This window comes from Rhinichthys klamathensis, unplaced genomic scaffold, assembly GCF_029890125.1.
Source record: "Rhinichthys klamathensis goyatoka isolate OS25496 unplaced genomic scaffold, OSU_Roscu_1.1 h1tg000055l_1, whole genome shotgun sequence".
NCBI classification, from domain to species: domain Eukaryota; kingdom Metazoa; phylum Chordata; class Actinopteri; order Cypriniformes; family Leuciscidae; genus Rhinichthys; species Rhinichthys klamathensis.
The window spans coordinates 785,688-803,330 of record NW_026606600.1 but is presented as its reverse complement, the minus strand read 5'-3'; the positions used below and the strand labels follow the sequence as shown (position 1 = coordinate 803,330).

The following is a 17,643-nucleotide window of genomic DNA, read 5'->3' as shown; positions in this document are numbered from 1 at the left end:
GACCTACACATCTTTTCAGCTCTCTGATGAGATGCTTTTGTAGAACTACTTCCTGAAATGGGCTGATCAAAAGTGATCACAAGGGGTCACAATGTCACAGCAAAAGAAGCCTGTTTTTTTTCTCCTAAACTTTTTTTCCAAGTCTAAACCAGGCCCTCCCACAGTATTTATTTATTTATGTATTGTGTGCATTGTAATCAGACGTAACTGCTGGTAGGTTTTTTTTTAAAAGTCAACTTTAGGTTTGCGTCATATCACTACTTCTCTCATCTGACCACAAAATCACTTCCCACACCACCACACTTGGTAATTATTATGATTTTTGGCAGACTCTAGAGTTCAGACATGCTTTCAGTTTGAGTAATTGTTTCCTTTGTGCCACTCTCCCATAAAGGACCATGTTATGCACAGCTCTTGATATGTTTGACTTGTGGATGTTCTCAGCTTCACCATGGCATCTCTCAAAATCTTCCTTCTTGTTAATGCAGAGGGTTTTGATGAATTACTTTTTTAGACACTTTCTGATTATTCAACAAACAATGACTTGTATTCAAACACTTGGGATATTTTATCCTAATTTAGGAATTTTAGTTATTTAATCTTCATATTCATAGCTCTCCTTTAGAATCATAGCCCTTAACTTTGGAGTTTTCAGCCAGACAATGTGGTAGTAATTTGGGTGATTCACAGGTTGAGGCCATAGTTTGTCAGTTTATGTCCTTGTTAGGGCAATTCTTCTTCATCTGTGTAAACTTAAAGCTTCTGCAACACCGAATGCTTATGTAAACAGCATATTTCAGCTTTTTTGTGTTTTCAAATTTAAAAACACAATGTTAACAATTGCATTTCAGCGTTAAGAAACAAAAATATGGTGAAATCCATTTTTCAGTTTTGTTGTTCATGATTCATTTGTGAGTTTTTTTCATTATTATTTTTTATAAAGTTTGTCTTGTAATATTTAATTAAATGTAATAATTTGCTTTGCCTTTGCCTTGCTTTTTTCTTTCTCAGGCTGTCACCAAACCCGTATTTTTTTACCTCTCCCCTACCATCACCTGCATCCATGTTTTCACAACTTTTCACATGTTCCTAATTTAAAGGCTTCAGGTGTTTAGCACTTACTGCACAATGAGTTTGTCATTCAAAACAGCTCATGGATAATTCAATGCTGTTTTCAAGTTAAGCAAATAGTAATTCAAGGGGGTTGGGAGAAGACTTCTGGCTGGGAGGAAGTGTTGTGGCAGTTAAGCCTCTTCCAAAAAACTGTTTTCAGTTAATTTAATTTAGCTTATATATTAATTTACATTAATTTAGCTTATATATATATATATATATATATATATATATGTGTGTGTGTGTGTGTGTGTGTATATGTATATATACACACACACACACACACACACACATATACACTCACCTAAAGGATTATTAGGAACACCTGTTCAATTTCTCATTAATGCAATTATCTAATCAACCAATCACATGGCAGTTGCTTCAATGCATTTAGGGGTGTGGTCCTGGTCAAGACAATCTCCTGAACTCCAAACTGAATGTCAGAATGGGAAAGAAAGGTGATTTAAGCAATTTTGAGCGTGGCATGGTTGTTGGTGCCAGACGGGCCGGTCTGAGTATTTCACAATCTGCTCAGTTACTGGGATTTTCACGCACAACCATTACTAGTAGGGGTGTAACGGTACACAAAAATCACGGTTTGGTACGTACCTCGGTTTTAAAGTCACGGTTCGGTACGTTTTCGATACAGCAAAAAGTAAGAAATACCAGAGAAATTTCCTATTTGTTAAAAGAAAAAATATTTTTTAAATAAGTGAGTTTTCCTACATCTTGAAACTTTCAGGTTTATAAATGGGGGTCATCTTTGAAGGATGAACAAATAATGTTTTGGTCATCACATTAAAAATAACATTTAAATATATGAAGAGTTTAGATGCAAAAGCCATTTGAAATTTTCTTAGAATGATAATTTTTATGAAGCTTGTATATTTAAGTTCAGTAATTTCACTTAAATGGCAATGAAGATTGCCTATTAATTGTCATTTGAGTGAAATGACTGAACTTAAATGTACAAGCTTCATAAAAATTATCATTCTAATTTCTAGAAGAAAATTTCAAATGGCACTTATAGAGGCTTTTGCATCTGAACTTTTCATATAGGCTATTTATTTATATAATATTTGAGTTTTGAAGTGCTGGAAAAAGATGTGTGAAGTACTTGAAAGCATTTCACTATTCCAGCCAAACTGGTTACAGTTAGTGTTACTATATTAAATCCATGGTGAATGTTGCTGGTCTGTGGACGTAAAGTATTACTAGTTCATTCACGGCACAATGTTTCTCCTGGTGTCCACGTCAGCGCTGTTTGATCTAATAGAGATCTACGGTTAATAACGGAGAAATTTGAATGCTTCTCACTAGATCTCGCAGCGATGTTATTACTTCAGTGGCAAACTCAAATGTTTTCTTTACTGGATCTCTTAGCGCTGTGTTGTAACGGTTGTAACAGTGTCGCTTGATCGAGATCGGCTCCCGCTGCACAGATGTTGCTGCTCTGCTCCGAACTGATAAACGATCCGTGAAGCACAATAGCGCAGTTTCGTTCCGGTTTCATTACGCTTGCCATTTGATGTTGCGCAACGTTGTGGTGATCGCGCCAGCGCGAATTTTGTCGGCAGGAAAAATGGTCCAAGGAATCGTTCGGTTTGTATGCGTACCGAACCGGAAGCCTCGAACCGAAACGGTTCAATACGAATACATGTACCGTTACACCCCTAATTTCTAGGGTTTACAAAGAATGGTGTGAAAAGGGAAAAACATCCAGTATGCAGCAGTCCTGTGGGTGAAAATGCCTTGTTGATGCTAGAGGTCAGAGGAGAATGGGCCGACTGATTCAAGCAGATAGAAGAGCAACTTTGACTGAAATAACCACTCGTTACAACCGAGGTATGCAGCAAAGCATTTGTGAAGCCACAACACGCACAACCTTGAGGCGGATGGGCTACAACAGCAGAAGACCCCACCGGGTACCACTCATCTCCACTACAAATAGGAAAAAGAGGCTACAATTTGCAAGAGCTCACCAAAATTGGACAGTTGAAGACTGGAAAAATGTTGCCTGGTCTGATGAGTCTCGATTTCTGTTGAGACATTCAGATGGTAGAGTCAGAATTTGGCGTAAACAGAATGAGAACATGGATCCATCATGCCTTGTTACCACTGTGCAGGCTGGTGGTGGTGGTGTAATGGTGTGGGGGATGTTTTCTTGGCACACTTTAGGCCCCTTAGTGCCAATTGGGCATCGTTTAAATGCCACGGCCTACCTGAGCATTGTTTCTGACCATGTCCATCCCTTTATGGCCACCATGTACCCATCCTCTGATGGCTACTTCCAGCAGGATAATGCACCATGTCACAAAGCTCGAATCATTTCAAATTGGTTTCTTGAACATGACAATGAGTTCACTGTACTAAAATGGCCCCCACAGTCACCAGATCTCAACCCAATAGAGCATCTTTGGGATGTAGTGGAACGGGAGCTTCGTGCCCTGGATGTGCATCCCACAAATCTCCATCAACTGCAAGATGCTATCCTATCAATATGGGCCAACATTTCTAAAGAATGCTTTCAGCAACTTGTTGAATCAATGCCACGTAGAATTAAGGCAATTCTGAAGGCGAAAGGGGGTCAAACACAGTATTAGTATGGTGTTCCTAATAATCCTTTAGGTGAGTGTGTGTATATATATATATATATATATATATATATATATATATATATATACCGGTAAGCTAAATTAATGTAAATTAATATAAATTAATATATAAATTAAATTAACTGAAAATAGTTTTGTGGAAGTTTTATATACAGGGGCAAAAAGTATTTAGTCAGCCACCAATTGTGCAAGTTCTCCCACTTAAAAAGATGTGAGAGCCCTGTAATTTTCATCATAGGTACACTGCAACTATGAGAGACAAAATGAGAAAAAAAAATCCAGAAAATCACATTGTAGGATTTTTAATGAATTTATTTGCTAATTATGGTGGAAAATAAGTATTTGGTCACCTACAAACAAGCAAGATTCCTGGCTCTCACAGACCTGTAACTTCTTTTAGAGGCTCCTCTGTCCTCCACTCGTTACCTGTATTAATGGCACCTGTTTGAACTTGTTATCATCAGTATAAAAGACACCTGTTCACAACCTTAAACAGTCACACTCCAAACTCACACAAAGGACACCAGAAACAAAATTGTAGACCTGCACCAGGCTTGGAAGACTGAATCTGCAATAGGTAAGCAGCTTGGTGTGAAGAAATCAACTGTGGGAGCAATTATTAGGAAAAGGAAGACATACAAGACCACTGATAATCTCCCTCGATCTGGGGCTCCACGCAAGATCTCACCCCGTGGGGTCAAAATGATCACAAGAACGGAGAGCGAAAATCCCAGAACCACACGGGGGGACCTAGTGAATGACCTGCAGAGAGCTGGGACCAAAGTAACAAAGGCTACATCAGTAACACACTACGCTGCCAGGGACTCAAATCCTGCAGTGCCAGACGTGTCCCCCTGCTTAAAGGAACACTCCGACTTTTTGGGACTTTAGCCTATTCACCTTATCCCCCAGAGTTAGATAAGTCCATACATACCTTTTTCATCTCCGTGCGTGCTATAAGTCTGTTTGACGCACCCACCGCTAGCCTAGCTTAGCACAAAGACTGGATGTAAATGGTTGCAGCTAGCATACTAATCCAAATAAGTGACAAAATAACGCAAAAAATTTTCTATTTACATGTTGTGATTTGTATAGTCACAGAGTGTACAAAAAACAAAGTCACATGAGTCACAGACATATTTTAACCGTATAAATACTGGGAACTATATTCTCTGAAGGCGACTATATTCTCTGAAGGCGAAGCACTGCTACTTGGGCGGAGTGATAACCGCAGCACCTGAGACTCGCTCTCTGCTCCTCACCACGGCTCGTCTCAGGTGCTGCGGTTATCACTCCGCCCAAGTAGCAGTGCTTCGCCTTCAGAGAATATAGTTCCCAGTATTTATACGGTTAAAATATGTCTGTGTCTCATGTGACTTTGTTTTTTGTACACTCTGTGACTATACAAATCACAACATGTAAATAGAAAAATGTTTGCGTTATTTTGTCACTTATTTGGATTAGTATGCTAGCTGCAACCATATACATCCAGTCTTTGTGCTAAGCTAGGCTAGCGGTGGGTGCGTCAAACAGACTTATAGCACGCACGGAGATGAAAAAGGTATGTATGGACTTATCTAACTCTGGGGGATAAGGTGAATAGGCTAAAGTCCCAAAAAGTCGGAGTGTTCCTTTAAGCCAGTACATGTCCAGGCCTGTCTGAAGTTTGCTAGAGAGCATTTGGATGATCCAGAAGAGGATTGGGAGAATGTCATATGGTCAGATGAAACCAAAATGGAACTTTTTGGTAAAAACTCAACTCGTCGTGTTTGGAGGAGAAAGAATGCTGAGTTGCATCCAAAGAACACCATACCTACTGTGAAGCATGGGGGTGGAAACATCATGCTTTGGGGCTGTTTTACTGCAAAGGGACCAGGACGACTGATCCGTGTAAAGGAAAGAATGAATGGGGCCATGTATCGTGAGATTTTGAGTGAAAACCTCCTTCCATCAGCAAGGGCATTGAAGATGAAACATGGCTGGGTCTTTCAGCATGACAATGATCCCAAACACACTGCCCGGGCAACGAAGGAGTGGCTTCGTAAGAAGCATTTCAAGGTCCTGGAGTGGCCTAGCCAGTCTCCAGATCTCAACCCCTTAGAAAATCTTTGGAGGGAGTTGAAAGTCTGTGTTGCCCAGCGAGAGCCCTGAAACATCACTGCTGTAGAGGAGATCTGCATGGAGGAATGGGCCAAAATACCAGCAACAGTGTGTGAAAACCTTGTGAAGACTTACAGGAAACGTTTGACCTGATGACCTTTGACCTTGTTATTCACCAAATACTTATTTTCCACCATAATTTGCGAATAAATTCATTAAAAATCCCACAATGTGATTTTCTAAAAAAAAAAAAATTCTCATTTTATCTCTCATAGTTGAAGTGTATCTATGATGAAAATTACAGGGCTCTCTCATCTTTTTAAGTGGGAGAACTTGCACAATTGGTGGCTGACTAAATACTTTTTTGCCCCACTGTATTATATGTATGTGTATATATATATATATATATATACACACACACACACACTTTCTAGAATCACGCCAATATTTGGTCAATAAATGTTTTTTTTTTCAGTGTACAGTTCTTAAATTATTACCCTCAATCCTAAATATGATTACAGACTTTCAAAATACCGTTGTTTATTGCTAATGTGCCAAAGTTTAAAGTGTAAATATTATTTTAGCTCCTTCGTGTAAATAAACAATATAATGATCAAGCAATATAACATGCTGTTTTACTGAATAGCAGTTTCGCATTTTTTGCCACTGTACAAATACCATTAATAAGACCACCAATCTTGCTGTTTGACAGTGACGGAAACAAAACCATTTGACTTTCTTTCTTCTGAGGAACACTAAGATATTTGGAAAAATATTGGACCCCACCGATCAGAGGTGTAAAGTCCAGGGGTCAGAAAGTAAAAGTCCTGCCATATGTTCATTTCACCCATGAACTCAGCCAGCTGATTTCACTAATTAGTTCTATCTCCTGGCTGAAAAACTGTGCTAATTAACATATCCAGGAACAAAATACTGAGGATGACTTTTACTTTCTGAACCTGGACTTTACACCCCTGCCGACTTCAGTGTATGAACCATGAGGCATTCTTCAAAATATATTTTTTTTATGTTCCTCAAATCCTTTTAACAAAAAGTCATTTTTGAATTTGTAAAAATACAGGGAGACATTTCTGAAAATCAAAAATCTGTTATTCAGCAAGAATAGTTTGATTTCTAACATTATTCTCTCAACAGACATTTACATCGATAGTCTGGCGTTATCATTTATCTTCTTTTGGTGTACTGTGGAGTGGGTAAAACTGTTTTTAATGGCAGGCTAGCAGTTACCGTTGACTCGCGCTAGCCTAGCACCGGCGAACTATGCAACTGGAACGACTGGATGAACATTTTTGAAAACTGTCTCCACTGATAAATAACACCCAGGCTAACTTGGAAATGAGGCCCGATGTCCAAAATCCTGAACCACCCCTTTAATGCATTAATATGTGCTTTATAGGTACTAATAAATGGCCAATATGCTAGTAATATGCATGCTAATAAGCAACTAGTTAATAGTGAATGTGTGTACCTAATCTAAAGTGTTACCGTATGTTTATTTTTATTTATTTATTACTGTTCATTATCATTGTTGGTAAGGAATGGCTTCAAAACCCACAATGTCCAAAGTACAATCCATCAATATAACAAAATCCATCTCTGACTGACATGTCTCTCACAAAAATGAGAGATCAGGTAATCATTTCAAGTATTCATATTTATTTGAGACAGACAGCCAGTAACGAGGTAAAAAAAAAAAAAAAAAAAAATCAGCCTTCAATGCTGCCTGAACCAGTTTTATTTCCGACCTGTGTCTAAATACGGGCAGCTTTTCCTCACTGCTGCTGCTTTAAGGATCCTCCCTCCATTTTTTTTTTTGAGAATGAGCAGTCCAAGCCTTGCTGGGTTTGTCTGCATGCAGCAAAGGACAGGAGAGCGAGCGAGAGCAGTAGTGAAGGCAGAGAAGGAGGGGTTTGGTTAGCGGCGAGACTAACTACACCGCAGCAGGGCTGCGAGCGACCAGTCAGCGAGCATTCCCTTATCTACCAATGGAATGCAACAGCTGCAGCAGCCTGTGAGCGTGTGTGCTTTCAGTCAGCGTGTTTGTAAAAGGGGGAGGGGGGACGGTCATGGTGGGCCAGCAGGAACCCCCTTGAAAGACCCCCAACTCTCAACCCCCCACGTTCTGTAGCAGCTGGGCTCCTGAAAGGCAGCTCAACCAAACGTAAGCGTGAGAGACACAGAGAGAGCGAGAGGCTCGACAGGGCAACACACTCCGAGACAGAGGGAGAGAGAGAGAGAGAGCAGAAAGTAAGGGAAGTGGAGCAGGGAGCCTCGGAGGGGGGTTGAGGAGGTGAGCGAAGGGTGAAAAGGAAGAGAGGCGAGGGAGAGGGAAAGACAAAAGAGAGGGAGAACCAGAGTGGAGGGAGACCAGAGGGAAATGGCTTCGGAGGAGACCGCTGGAGGAGCTCGCAAAGCCACCAAGAGCAAACTATTTGAGTTCCTCGTCCACGGAGTGGTACGTACCCTCTCGGCACATGTGTGTGTGTGTGTGTGTGTGTGTGTGTGTGTGAGAGAGAGAGAGAGAGAGAGAGAGACACAGCCCGTGCGTTTGAGTGATAGCGCTGAACAGTGTCCATGTGAAGGTTATTTCCAGTCCTCCGGATCCCGGCTCCGCTCCGCTCCGCTCTTCTTTTTAAAGCGGAGACGGGGTGGGGAAGAGGAGGCGAACGAGGGAGGCGAGTGTTTAAGAAAAAAAGGGAGAAGGATCGACAAACGCAAAAGAAAGGCCAAAGGTAGCCACTTGGTCACTGGAGGCTGCATGCGTTTGGCAGCATGCCTAAGGTGACGAGCGCTTTCATTCAAAACACAGCCGCTTTCAGACTCAACACACTATTATTACAACTCCAAGAACACATCAAGTGCTTCACAGATAACATCTACTATGTAGATAAGCTTGTCTGTTGTCATGTTGTTCATTAAAAATTCAAGCTATTTCTAGAGCTAAATTATGTATTTGAAGCATTAGTAATGATTACTACTGATAATACTGTAACACGGACTGATGTTTCCCGTATGACACTATTCAAGGTTTGATGCATAAGGCAATAATGATCCACTTAATGTCTGCACCTTTGTGTACATACAGTAGCTGTGTAATCTTTTATTTATGATTAGCAGGGCTTTGTCTATCCAGAGCAGATCAATCTGAAGTGAAAAGCAGTTTGTAGTATAGCGAGTGTAATGCGTAAACCTGCGTTCATATTATGTTTCTTGTGTTTTTGTTCTTGTTATAATTTCTTGCTGTTTCTTTAAGGCGACCTTGGGTTTTGAAAGACTCTTATTAAAACTCATAATAATAATAATAATTATTATTATTCCTAAAATTATTATTATTACATTTGCATTATTACATACTTTTATTGATACATTGATTGGTGTCTTTGTTGTCTTTTTTACTATTTGACTTGATTATTCAGGGTTTTTTGTTATATTAATTAAATGCAGAATTATTGAATTAATATGAATTATTCAACTGTGATATAGCCTACTGTTCAAAGATTTAGGCTCAGTAATTTTTAACAATCCCGTTTCTCAGAAAGGATGTATTAAATTGATCGAACATGACAGTAAATATATTTTAAAATGTTGCAAAAGATTTCAATTTTAAATAAATGCTGTTTAAAAAATGCTCTGTTAAATGTTCTAATCATCAAAGAATCCTGCAAAAACATATATTAAGCAGGACAATGTTTTCAACATTGATAATAGTAAAAAATGTTTCTTGCTCACCAAATCAACATATTAAACTGATTTCTGAAGGATCATGTGACACTGAAGACTGGAGTAATGATGCTGAAAATTCAGCTTTGATCACAGGAATAAATTACATTTTAAAATATATTCAAATAACTAAATAACAAATAAGGATTTATTTCATAAGTAACAATAATTCAAATTATTACTGTTTTACTGTATTTGTAATAAAATAAATACAGTTTTAAGGCTGGAATACACTACACGACTTTTGCCCAGATTTACCGAACAAGTTTATAGTTGCCGAAAGTCAGAACCAATGTCTGCAGATTTGAATTGAAAGATTTCATAAATTGCGCAGTGTATGATGGGCACAGACTCTGATTTTTTTTTAGCTCCATACTATTGATTCCATCCATTTGGACGATTGAGCTGATTTTAGAACATATTGTTTTTATTTGTCACACAAATTCATCTCCTAGCAACATGGCACGTGTTTCATGCGTGAATTTGTTGTGTTCGGATTCGGAACGATTTGAAAGTGTCTGATCCTCAGTCATTTAGTGTATGATGCCCAGTTTTCTTTAACTATTTATAAAATCGGGAAATGTATGATTCCTAATGTATGTATTCCAGCCTTTATGGAATTTTTTAACTGTACTATACTGTAAGGAATTTTGTACTGTTTTACTTTTGAACTGCTGTGTATATAATGACTTGAGTTCTTTATGGCTTAATATTTCATTCTGGCATGTGATGTGTTTTATAATTTATTTTGAACACTTTTCACTTGCAGAGTTGCAGCAGTCATCTTAGTTTGCATCATAACCGTTTGTTCACTATTTGCCTTAGTGCATAGAGTTGCTTTAACTTTTAACACATAAATGCTGAGTTTGGGTGATGAATGAGGAAAATGGTGGTGTTGCCTCTGCAGACTAATTAACCTTGGCGAAGCACTGATTGTTCCTGGGCAAAATGTTTCCCGCTCCTTATTTTGTCTTCCTCTCCTTTTATGTCCTCTCATATGCCTTTGTTGTTCTCCTCTGTTTCTGCTATGTTTCTTTCTGGACTCATGAGTTACCTGGATTACCTCAGCCTGACCTTTGCTATTGTTCACCTTGCTGCTTCTGTGCTGCACTCCTGTCTAAAGCCTGGCGTGTGCAAGTTATACAGTATATTCGTTGTTACATGGCAGTATGTTTGACCACAGCTTGAGCTGCAAGAATGTGGTGGTTCAGCAGCCTTGTTCCCAAGGCAAGGAACAGTATGTGCTCATCAAGGTTTGCAATTAAGTTACAGTTTGAACAGCTTCTAGAATGAGAGAAATGTATTCTCAAAGTTTGTTTTGTGTGGGAGGAAATCTATGGCCAATTATGTACAGTATCTGTTGCCGTCTCTTGTTTAAATGTTCTAAATCAGTGTATTTGAAATGTTCTCGATGTATTTTGTCTCTCTGTGATAAATCACTTGTGCTTGGGCGATGACTTGTTTTTAGTTTTGTGCATATTCTGTCTCAGTTCTTATTTTCTTTTTGATCTCCCCCTCCAGCCGCTAAGTTTTGGCTCGATGTCGAGTTTAGATAAGTGTCACATTATCAGTGTTTCACAACATTACTTGTAATCTGTTATATTAGCTCTTTTTCTCTCAGACAAAATAAAATGCACAGTCTTGGTTAATGACAGACTCAGTCTTACTGTGTAACTGTGTGGATAAATAAAGATGACCTACAGGTCATTTCACTCTAGGAGCGGAAACCTTCATTCCAGTTCACTTTAAACAAAGCAAACTTACTACCATGGTAAAATACAGTGAGATGAGAACAATGTTTTTACATGTTAAAGCTGCAGATAACAAGACGTGGGGGGTGGGGATATATACAGGTCCTTCTCAAAAAATTAGCATATTGTGATAAAGTTCATTATTTTCCATAATGTAATGATAAAAATTAAACTTTCATATATTTTAGATTCATTGCACACCAACTGAAATATTTCAGGTCTTTTATTGTTTTAATACTGATGATTTTGGCATACAGCTCATGAAAACCCCAAATCCCTGTCTCAAAAAATTAGCATATTTCATCCGACCAATAAAATAAGTGTTTTTAATACAAAAAAAAAAGTCAACCTTCAAATAATTATGTTCAGTTATGCACTCAATAGTCAATACTTGGTCGGGAATCCTTTTTCAGAAATGACTGCTTCAATGCGGCGTGGCATGGAGGCAATCAGCCTGTGGCACTGCTGAGGTGTTATGGAGGCCCAGGATGCTTCGATGGCGGCCTTAAGCTCATCCAGAGTGTTGGGTCTTGCGTCTCTCAACTTTCTCTTCACAATATCCCACAGATTCTCTATGGGGTTCAGGTCAGGAGAGTTGGCAGGCCAATTGAGCACAGTAATACCATGGTCAGTAAACCATTTACCAGTGGTTTTGGCACTGTGAGCAGGTGCCAGGTCGTGCTGAAAAATGAAATCTTCATCTCCATAAAGCTTTTCAGCAGATGGAAGCATGAAGTGCTCCAAAATCTCCTGATAGCTAGCTGCATTGACCCTGCCCTTGATAAAACACAGTGCACCAACACCAGCAGCTGACATGGCACCCCAGACCATCACTGACTGTGGGTACTTGACACTGGACTTCAGGCATTTTGGCATTTCCTTCTCCCCAGTCTTCCTCCAGACTCTGGCACCTTGATTTCCGAATGACATGCAAAACTGAGCAACAGTCCAGTGCTGCTTCTCTGTAGCCCAGGTCAGGCGCTTCTGCCGCTGTTTCTGGTTCTAAAGTGGCTTGACCTGGGGAATGCGGCACCTGTAGCCCATTTCCTGCACACACCTGTGCACGGTGGCTCTGGATGTTTCTACTCCAGACTCAGTCCACTGCTTCCGCAGGTCCCCCAAGGTCTGGAATCGGTCCTTCTCCACAATCTTCCTCAGGGTCCGGTCACCTCTTCTCGTTGTGCAGAGTTTTTTGCCACACTTTTTCCTTCCCTCAGACTTCCCACTGAGGTGCCTTGATACAGCACTCTGAGAACAGCCTATTTGTTCAGAAATTTCTTTCTGTCTTACCCTCTTGCTTGAGGGTGTCAATGATGGCCTTCTGGACAGCAGTCAGGTCGGCAGTCTTACCCATGATTGCGGTTTTGAGTAATGAAACAGGCTGGGAGTTTTTAAAAGCCTCAGGAATCTTTTGCAAGTGTTTAGAGTTAATTAGTGGATTCAGGTGATTAGGTTAATAGCTTGTTTAGAGACCCTTTTCATGATATGCAAATTTTTTGAGACAGGAATTTTGGGTTATCATGAGCTGTATGCCAAAATCATCAGTATTAAAACAATAAAAGACCTGAAATATTTCAGTTGGTGTGCAATGAATCTAAAATATATGAAAGTTAAATTTTTATCATTACATTATGGAAAATAATTAACTTTATCACAATATGCTAATTTTTTTAGAAGGACCTGTATATCATTTTGGTATTTTTGGTCACACTAGATTAGGGTATATGTTCACTAGGAGTTAAGTTGATGTTGTAGTGGTTATGTTAATTGGGTAGGGTTAAAGCTGCAGTCCGTAGCTTTTTTGGGGTTAAAAATTATCCAAAATACATATTTGAGAAAATACATAACCAGCCAGTGTTCAAAACTATCTGCTTGCCTTAGCTCGATTCAAAACGGTAAGCTTGTAATAATGTTTTTAATTCCAGTGGTACTGGTGGATTTCCGCGGGAGATTCGAGCATGTCTTTGCGTCATTACGTCACATCTCCACACATAAAGAAGGAGTCTCGGCTAGTAGGCTATGTTGCGTGTGAGGATGCTGGAGGTGGAGATTTATAGCCTTTTCTCACAGCACTTGATATAATTAAACTTATCAATTTGATGGCGGATCCAGAAAGGTTCAAACAACACTCACCAGTGACAACTAGAGATTCACCCGCTGTAAAATGCAAAAGACTTTGTTCGGACTTCGGAGTGGCTACAGAAAAAAAGAGACTGCAACCGGCCCATGCGAAAACAAGAATACATATCGCCCGGAAAGAACATTACATGTAGTGACGCAATGCTGACGTTGTTAACATTAACAATTAGAGAACAAAGTATCATTTTGCACAGTTTTGCATGATATAAGCGATTTTTAGATTTAATCAGCGCGATTTACTGCAATGTCAGAACCAGAACAAAAGTGGATGTTACTTGTTCAGACATTTTCCGGTGAAAATTATTATGTTGGTCATACTTTCAAAATAGAATAATCTGTGATTCTGAATGACAGTATTCACACCGGCGCGGTGATTGACAGCTGCACACTCTCCTCAAACATTGTTCATCCGCTCTGTGCCGTGTCGAGAGTGTCGAAGTACAACTCACGTTAAAGTTGATAATTCCGCAAATAGCTGCAATTGCAGATTTCGAACAGAGATGGCGACATAGAGGAAAAACTGCGGACTGTAGCTTTAAGTTTTGGTTTAACTGTTTGAAATTAATTAGCAAAACAACAACTATGACTTTTACCCCATTTTGTTTATTGCTTCAAAAACAGTCATATTGTGAATCATTGCAGAATTAATTTGAAACTATCAAAATAACGAAATGTAAAAATTGAAATTGTACTTTTCATTTGTCTTTATGTATCAATATGTTTGCATGCACTTATCATCCGTCCATATGAGTCCAATCCATTTTCAGATTCTGAAAGTTCTGTTTAAATGAACCCTAAATTTTGCGATCAGGATCACATATCCTTTTACATGTATTCTGGAGAGGAAAAAATTTCAGCCCATGCGCAGTACCTAGTTGCCTCGTTCAGAAATGGAGAAATAATGACATGTTTAAAAAAGTATATTTCAGGTGGAATATATTACTATAAAATACAGTTGTGATCAGAAGTTTTCAACCCCCATTGCAAATCAGGTTTATTGGCACAATTTGACAGACTTTCAGCTGTTTGCACTGACCAAATCAAACAAAAGTAATTGAAATAGCTCAACACAACAAATGTTTCAAGTGGTTTTCCCAAATTCAACTGAAAATGCAACTTTTAATGACTTCTGCAGTTTCAAAATTATTCAACCCCGTGAATAGAATCCACAACAGCACAAATCAGCAAAACATGCGTTGTCTCAGTCACACCTGATGCAACTCATCAAGAGCTTCATTAGTTGCACCAGGTGTGCTTGAGCTAGAACACATGAAATATCTAGACTAGCTAGGTTTGTTGAGTGTCATGTTTGACTGCATCTTAGAAATATGGTTAGAAAAAAAGTCAAAAGAATGGTCCAAAAAGTTTATAAAAAATATCATCGCCCTTCACAAACAAGGAACATGATACAAAAAGATAGCTTTTAATGTTCCTATAGAAACCGTTGGAAGCATAGTTCTACAGTTCAAAGGTAACTCTGCCTACAGTTAAGCATGGTGGGGGTCGGTGATGCTCTGGGGCGGCTTTGCATCCTCTGGCACTGGAAACCTGCAGCGTGTGGAAGGCAAGATGGATTCATTGAGGTATCAGGAAATCCTAGTAAAGACCTCATGCCATCAGTGAGGATGCTGAAGCTTGGGCGTCATTGGACTTTCCAACAGGGCAATGATCCCAAGCACACCTCAAACTCCACCAAGGCCTGGTTGCAGAAGAAGTCCTGGAAGATTCTACAATGGCCATCACAGTCACCTGACTTGAACCCTATGGAAATTCTCTGGTGGGATTTGAAGAAGGTGGTTGCAGCAAGCAAGAATATTACTGAACTGGAGGCCATTGTTCATGAGGAATGGGCTAAGATTCTTCAGAAACACTGCCAGAAGCTGGTGTCTGGTTAAACATCTTGTTTGCAGCAGGTCATAACAAAAAGGTTTTCTACTATGAACCAAAGATGGTTGCCATGAGGCCATCCTTAAAAATATTCTAGTTTGCCGTAACCCGACCGACCCTGTCAAATTAGGACCGACCCAATTATTTATTTATTTTCCCTTTTAGTCCGACCGACTTGCCGGTTGTAAACTTGCATTAAGACCGACCGTTTTTTTTTTTACTCTTCAAACAACTAATACAAATGCAATAAAATAATATAAATTTATTATAGTAAGTATTGTGAATATAAATTGCGTAGGCTACGTTCTTTCTTTTAAATAAAAACCTGTGGCGTCATCTATTATGATTATGTCAACAACACCATTGGTTTACGCATGTCACACTATGGCCTGTGCCATTCGCTTCGTTTCATTCACTGTCAATGGTTCGCGCTCGGTGATGGCTGCGGCGCGGCGGCTGCTTGTGAAATACGTCTGTATGAGCCTACATTTAGTCGCTCATTATTCGAAATTCTTAATGGTCAAATAGGGAATAGGAGAATAGGGAATCGATGTTAACGGCCTTTTCTCGGAGCGCGTCCAGCTCGTCATGACATGCCCACCGCGAACGCGCGTCACACAGCAACTGCAGGCTCTGACAAACACACACACATAAGTATGGGAAGCCAAACACACCGAAAGGGGGACGAAACGGCGCGGTGTGTTACAGAGTTCGCGTTACGCTGACTTGTAATCTGCGTGGCTCAATGGACCGAGTCGCGACAGACTCGACAGCGCAGGGAGAAGTGTTTGCTTGCGCCAGCCAATGGTCAGAGCGGCGCGAACTAATCTCACCAGCGCCGCGCTGACCAATAAAACAGCACATCCCATACCGAAATGTACTAAATTGCACAAAAGAAAATCGTCCATTCCATAATATGACAGGACTACTTAATAAGCCTATAGTTTCTACAATGCGCCTATAGCCATTTGACCACCTCACTGATTTCCGTTAATAAAAGCAGATGTTTATGGGTCAAATCTCTCACTCTCTCCCTGCAACTTTTTGTTACCCTCCTTTCTTGCCCCTAGACCAGAAAGGGGGCTTGTAACAGTATGGGTCAAATGTAAACGAATGATGCCAAACGCGCTGTATTATTGGTCGGCGCGGCGCTGGTGAGATTAGTCATTTTAATGTATTTGTTTCCCTCTGAAAATCCACTTTCATTGAAATCTAGTGGCTCCTTTTTTTTTTTTTTTTTTTTTCTGCCTAATTTTTTTCCAAATGAATTCAGCAGGAATTAATGCAATAAATATGTTTTTTTGACAAAGATTTCAAATTGTTTGTGGTGGTCTAACCTGTATCAGAATGAGGTTCGCAATGGTGCGCCCTAAGGCATGGGTTGAAGACCCAGTCAGTGACGTCACCATATGCAAATTTGTTTAAATTCATACCGACGTAATCACCATGACCAAAATTATCCTTTTTTTTTTTTACATTGAATCTTGAAAAAAAATTATAGACCTACCTACCGACCCTTTTTTTTTTTTTTTTTTGCTGTTACTGCAAAGTGCAAACCAAAATATTTTTAAGGATGGCCTGAAGGGCATAATTTTGAGACTGCAGAAGTCATTAAAAGTTGCGTTTTCAGTTGAAACCACTTGAAACATTTGTTGTGTTAAGCTATTTCAATTACTTTTGTTTAATTTGTTCATTGCAAACAGCTGAAAGTCTGTTACAAAATAATCTCCAGTCCCTCTCCTCCACTGATCAGTTTGTAGGACATAATAATACATTAAGAAAACCTATGTAAAGTAGTCACATTCAAGGGCTTACATATCTAAAAAAAATTCTGTTCAATTGAATATTTAAGATCTACACCACCCCTTTCAGGCAGGTCAAAATTAAATTTAAAAAAATCGGATTGAGGTGGTTTTCAGTCCTATTATAAACTGATTATTTGGTTACATATAAATATAGCAATGTGGGCCTAAACATCTGCAGAAACTCATGGATTATTTCAGGAATGAAATAATGCAGTTATGTAAGTCTATCCAATCAGATGTCTGTGCAGTAGTTGTCATATTAACAGGAAGCAAAGAAACTCCAGAGGGACGTGCGTGTTCTTGAGCAAAAAGAAGTTGTTTATCAGCAGGATTCGGGCAGAAGTGCTCATCAGTCAGTGCTGATTGACAGCTCAAGCACCGCCAATCTCTCTGAAGTGCAAATCTACATGGTGTGACTGCTGGAAAACATATTCCAAATAAAATGTTTTCCTTCCTGCATCCAAATTTATATTCAAAGTGGTTTGTGAACAA

At 39.4% G+C, this 17,643-nt stretch overlaps 1 protein-coding gene across 3 annotated transcripts in view; it reads left to right on the top strand.

The window, feature by feature from the left end:
- Positions 1-17,643, top strand: part of smarcd3b (SWI/SNF related, matrix associated, actin dependent regulator of chromatin, subfamily d, member 3b) — a 78,800-nt gene that overhangs the window by 36,512 nt on the left and 24,645 nt on the right. Inside the window, exon 1 of one of the 3 annotated variants that reach the window (XM_056248428.1) lies at positions 7,712-8,304. The exons of 1 other annotated variant lie outside the window; for it this stretch is intronic. In XM_056248428.1, the coding sequence (XP_056104403.1) occupies positions 8,227-8,304 (78 nt within the window). In that variant the 5' untranslated portion in view covers positions 7,712-8,226. Of the gene's footprint in view, positions 1-7,711; positions 8,305-17,643 lie in introns of those variants that run through there. One more of the 3 variants, XM_056248430.1, reaches the window with a different exon arrangement.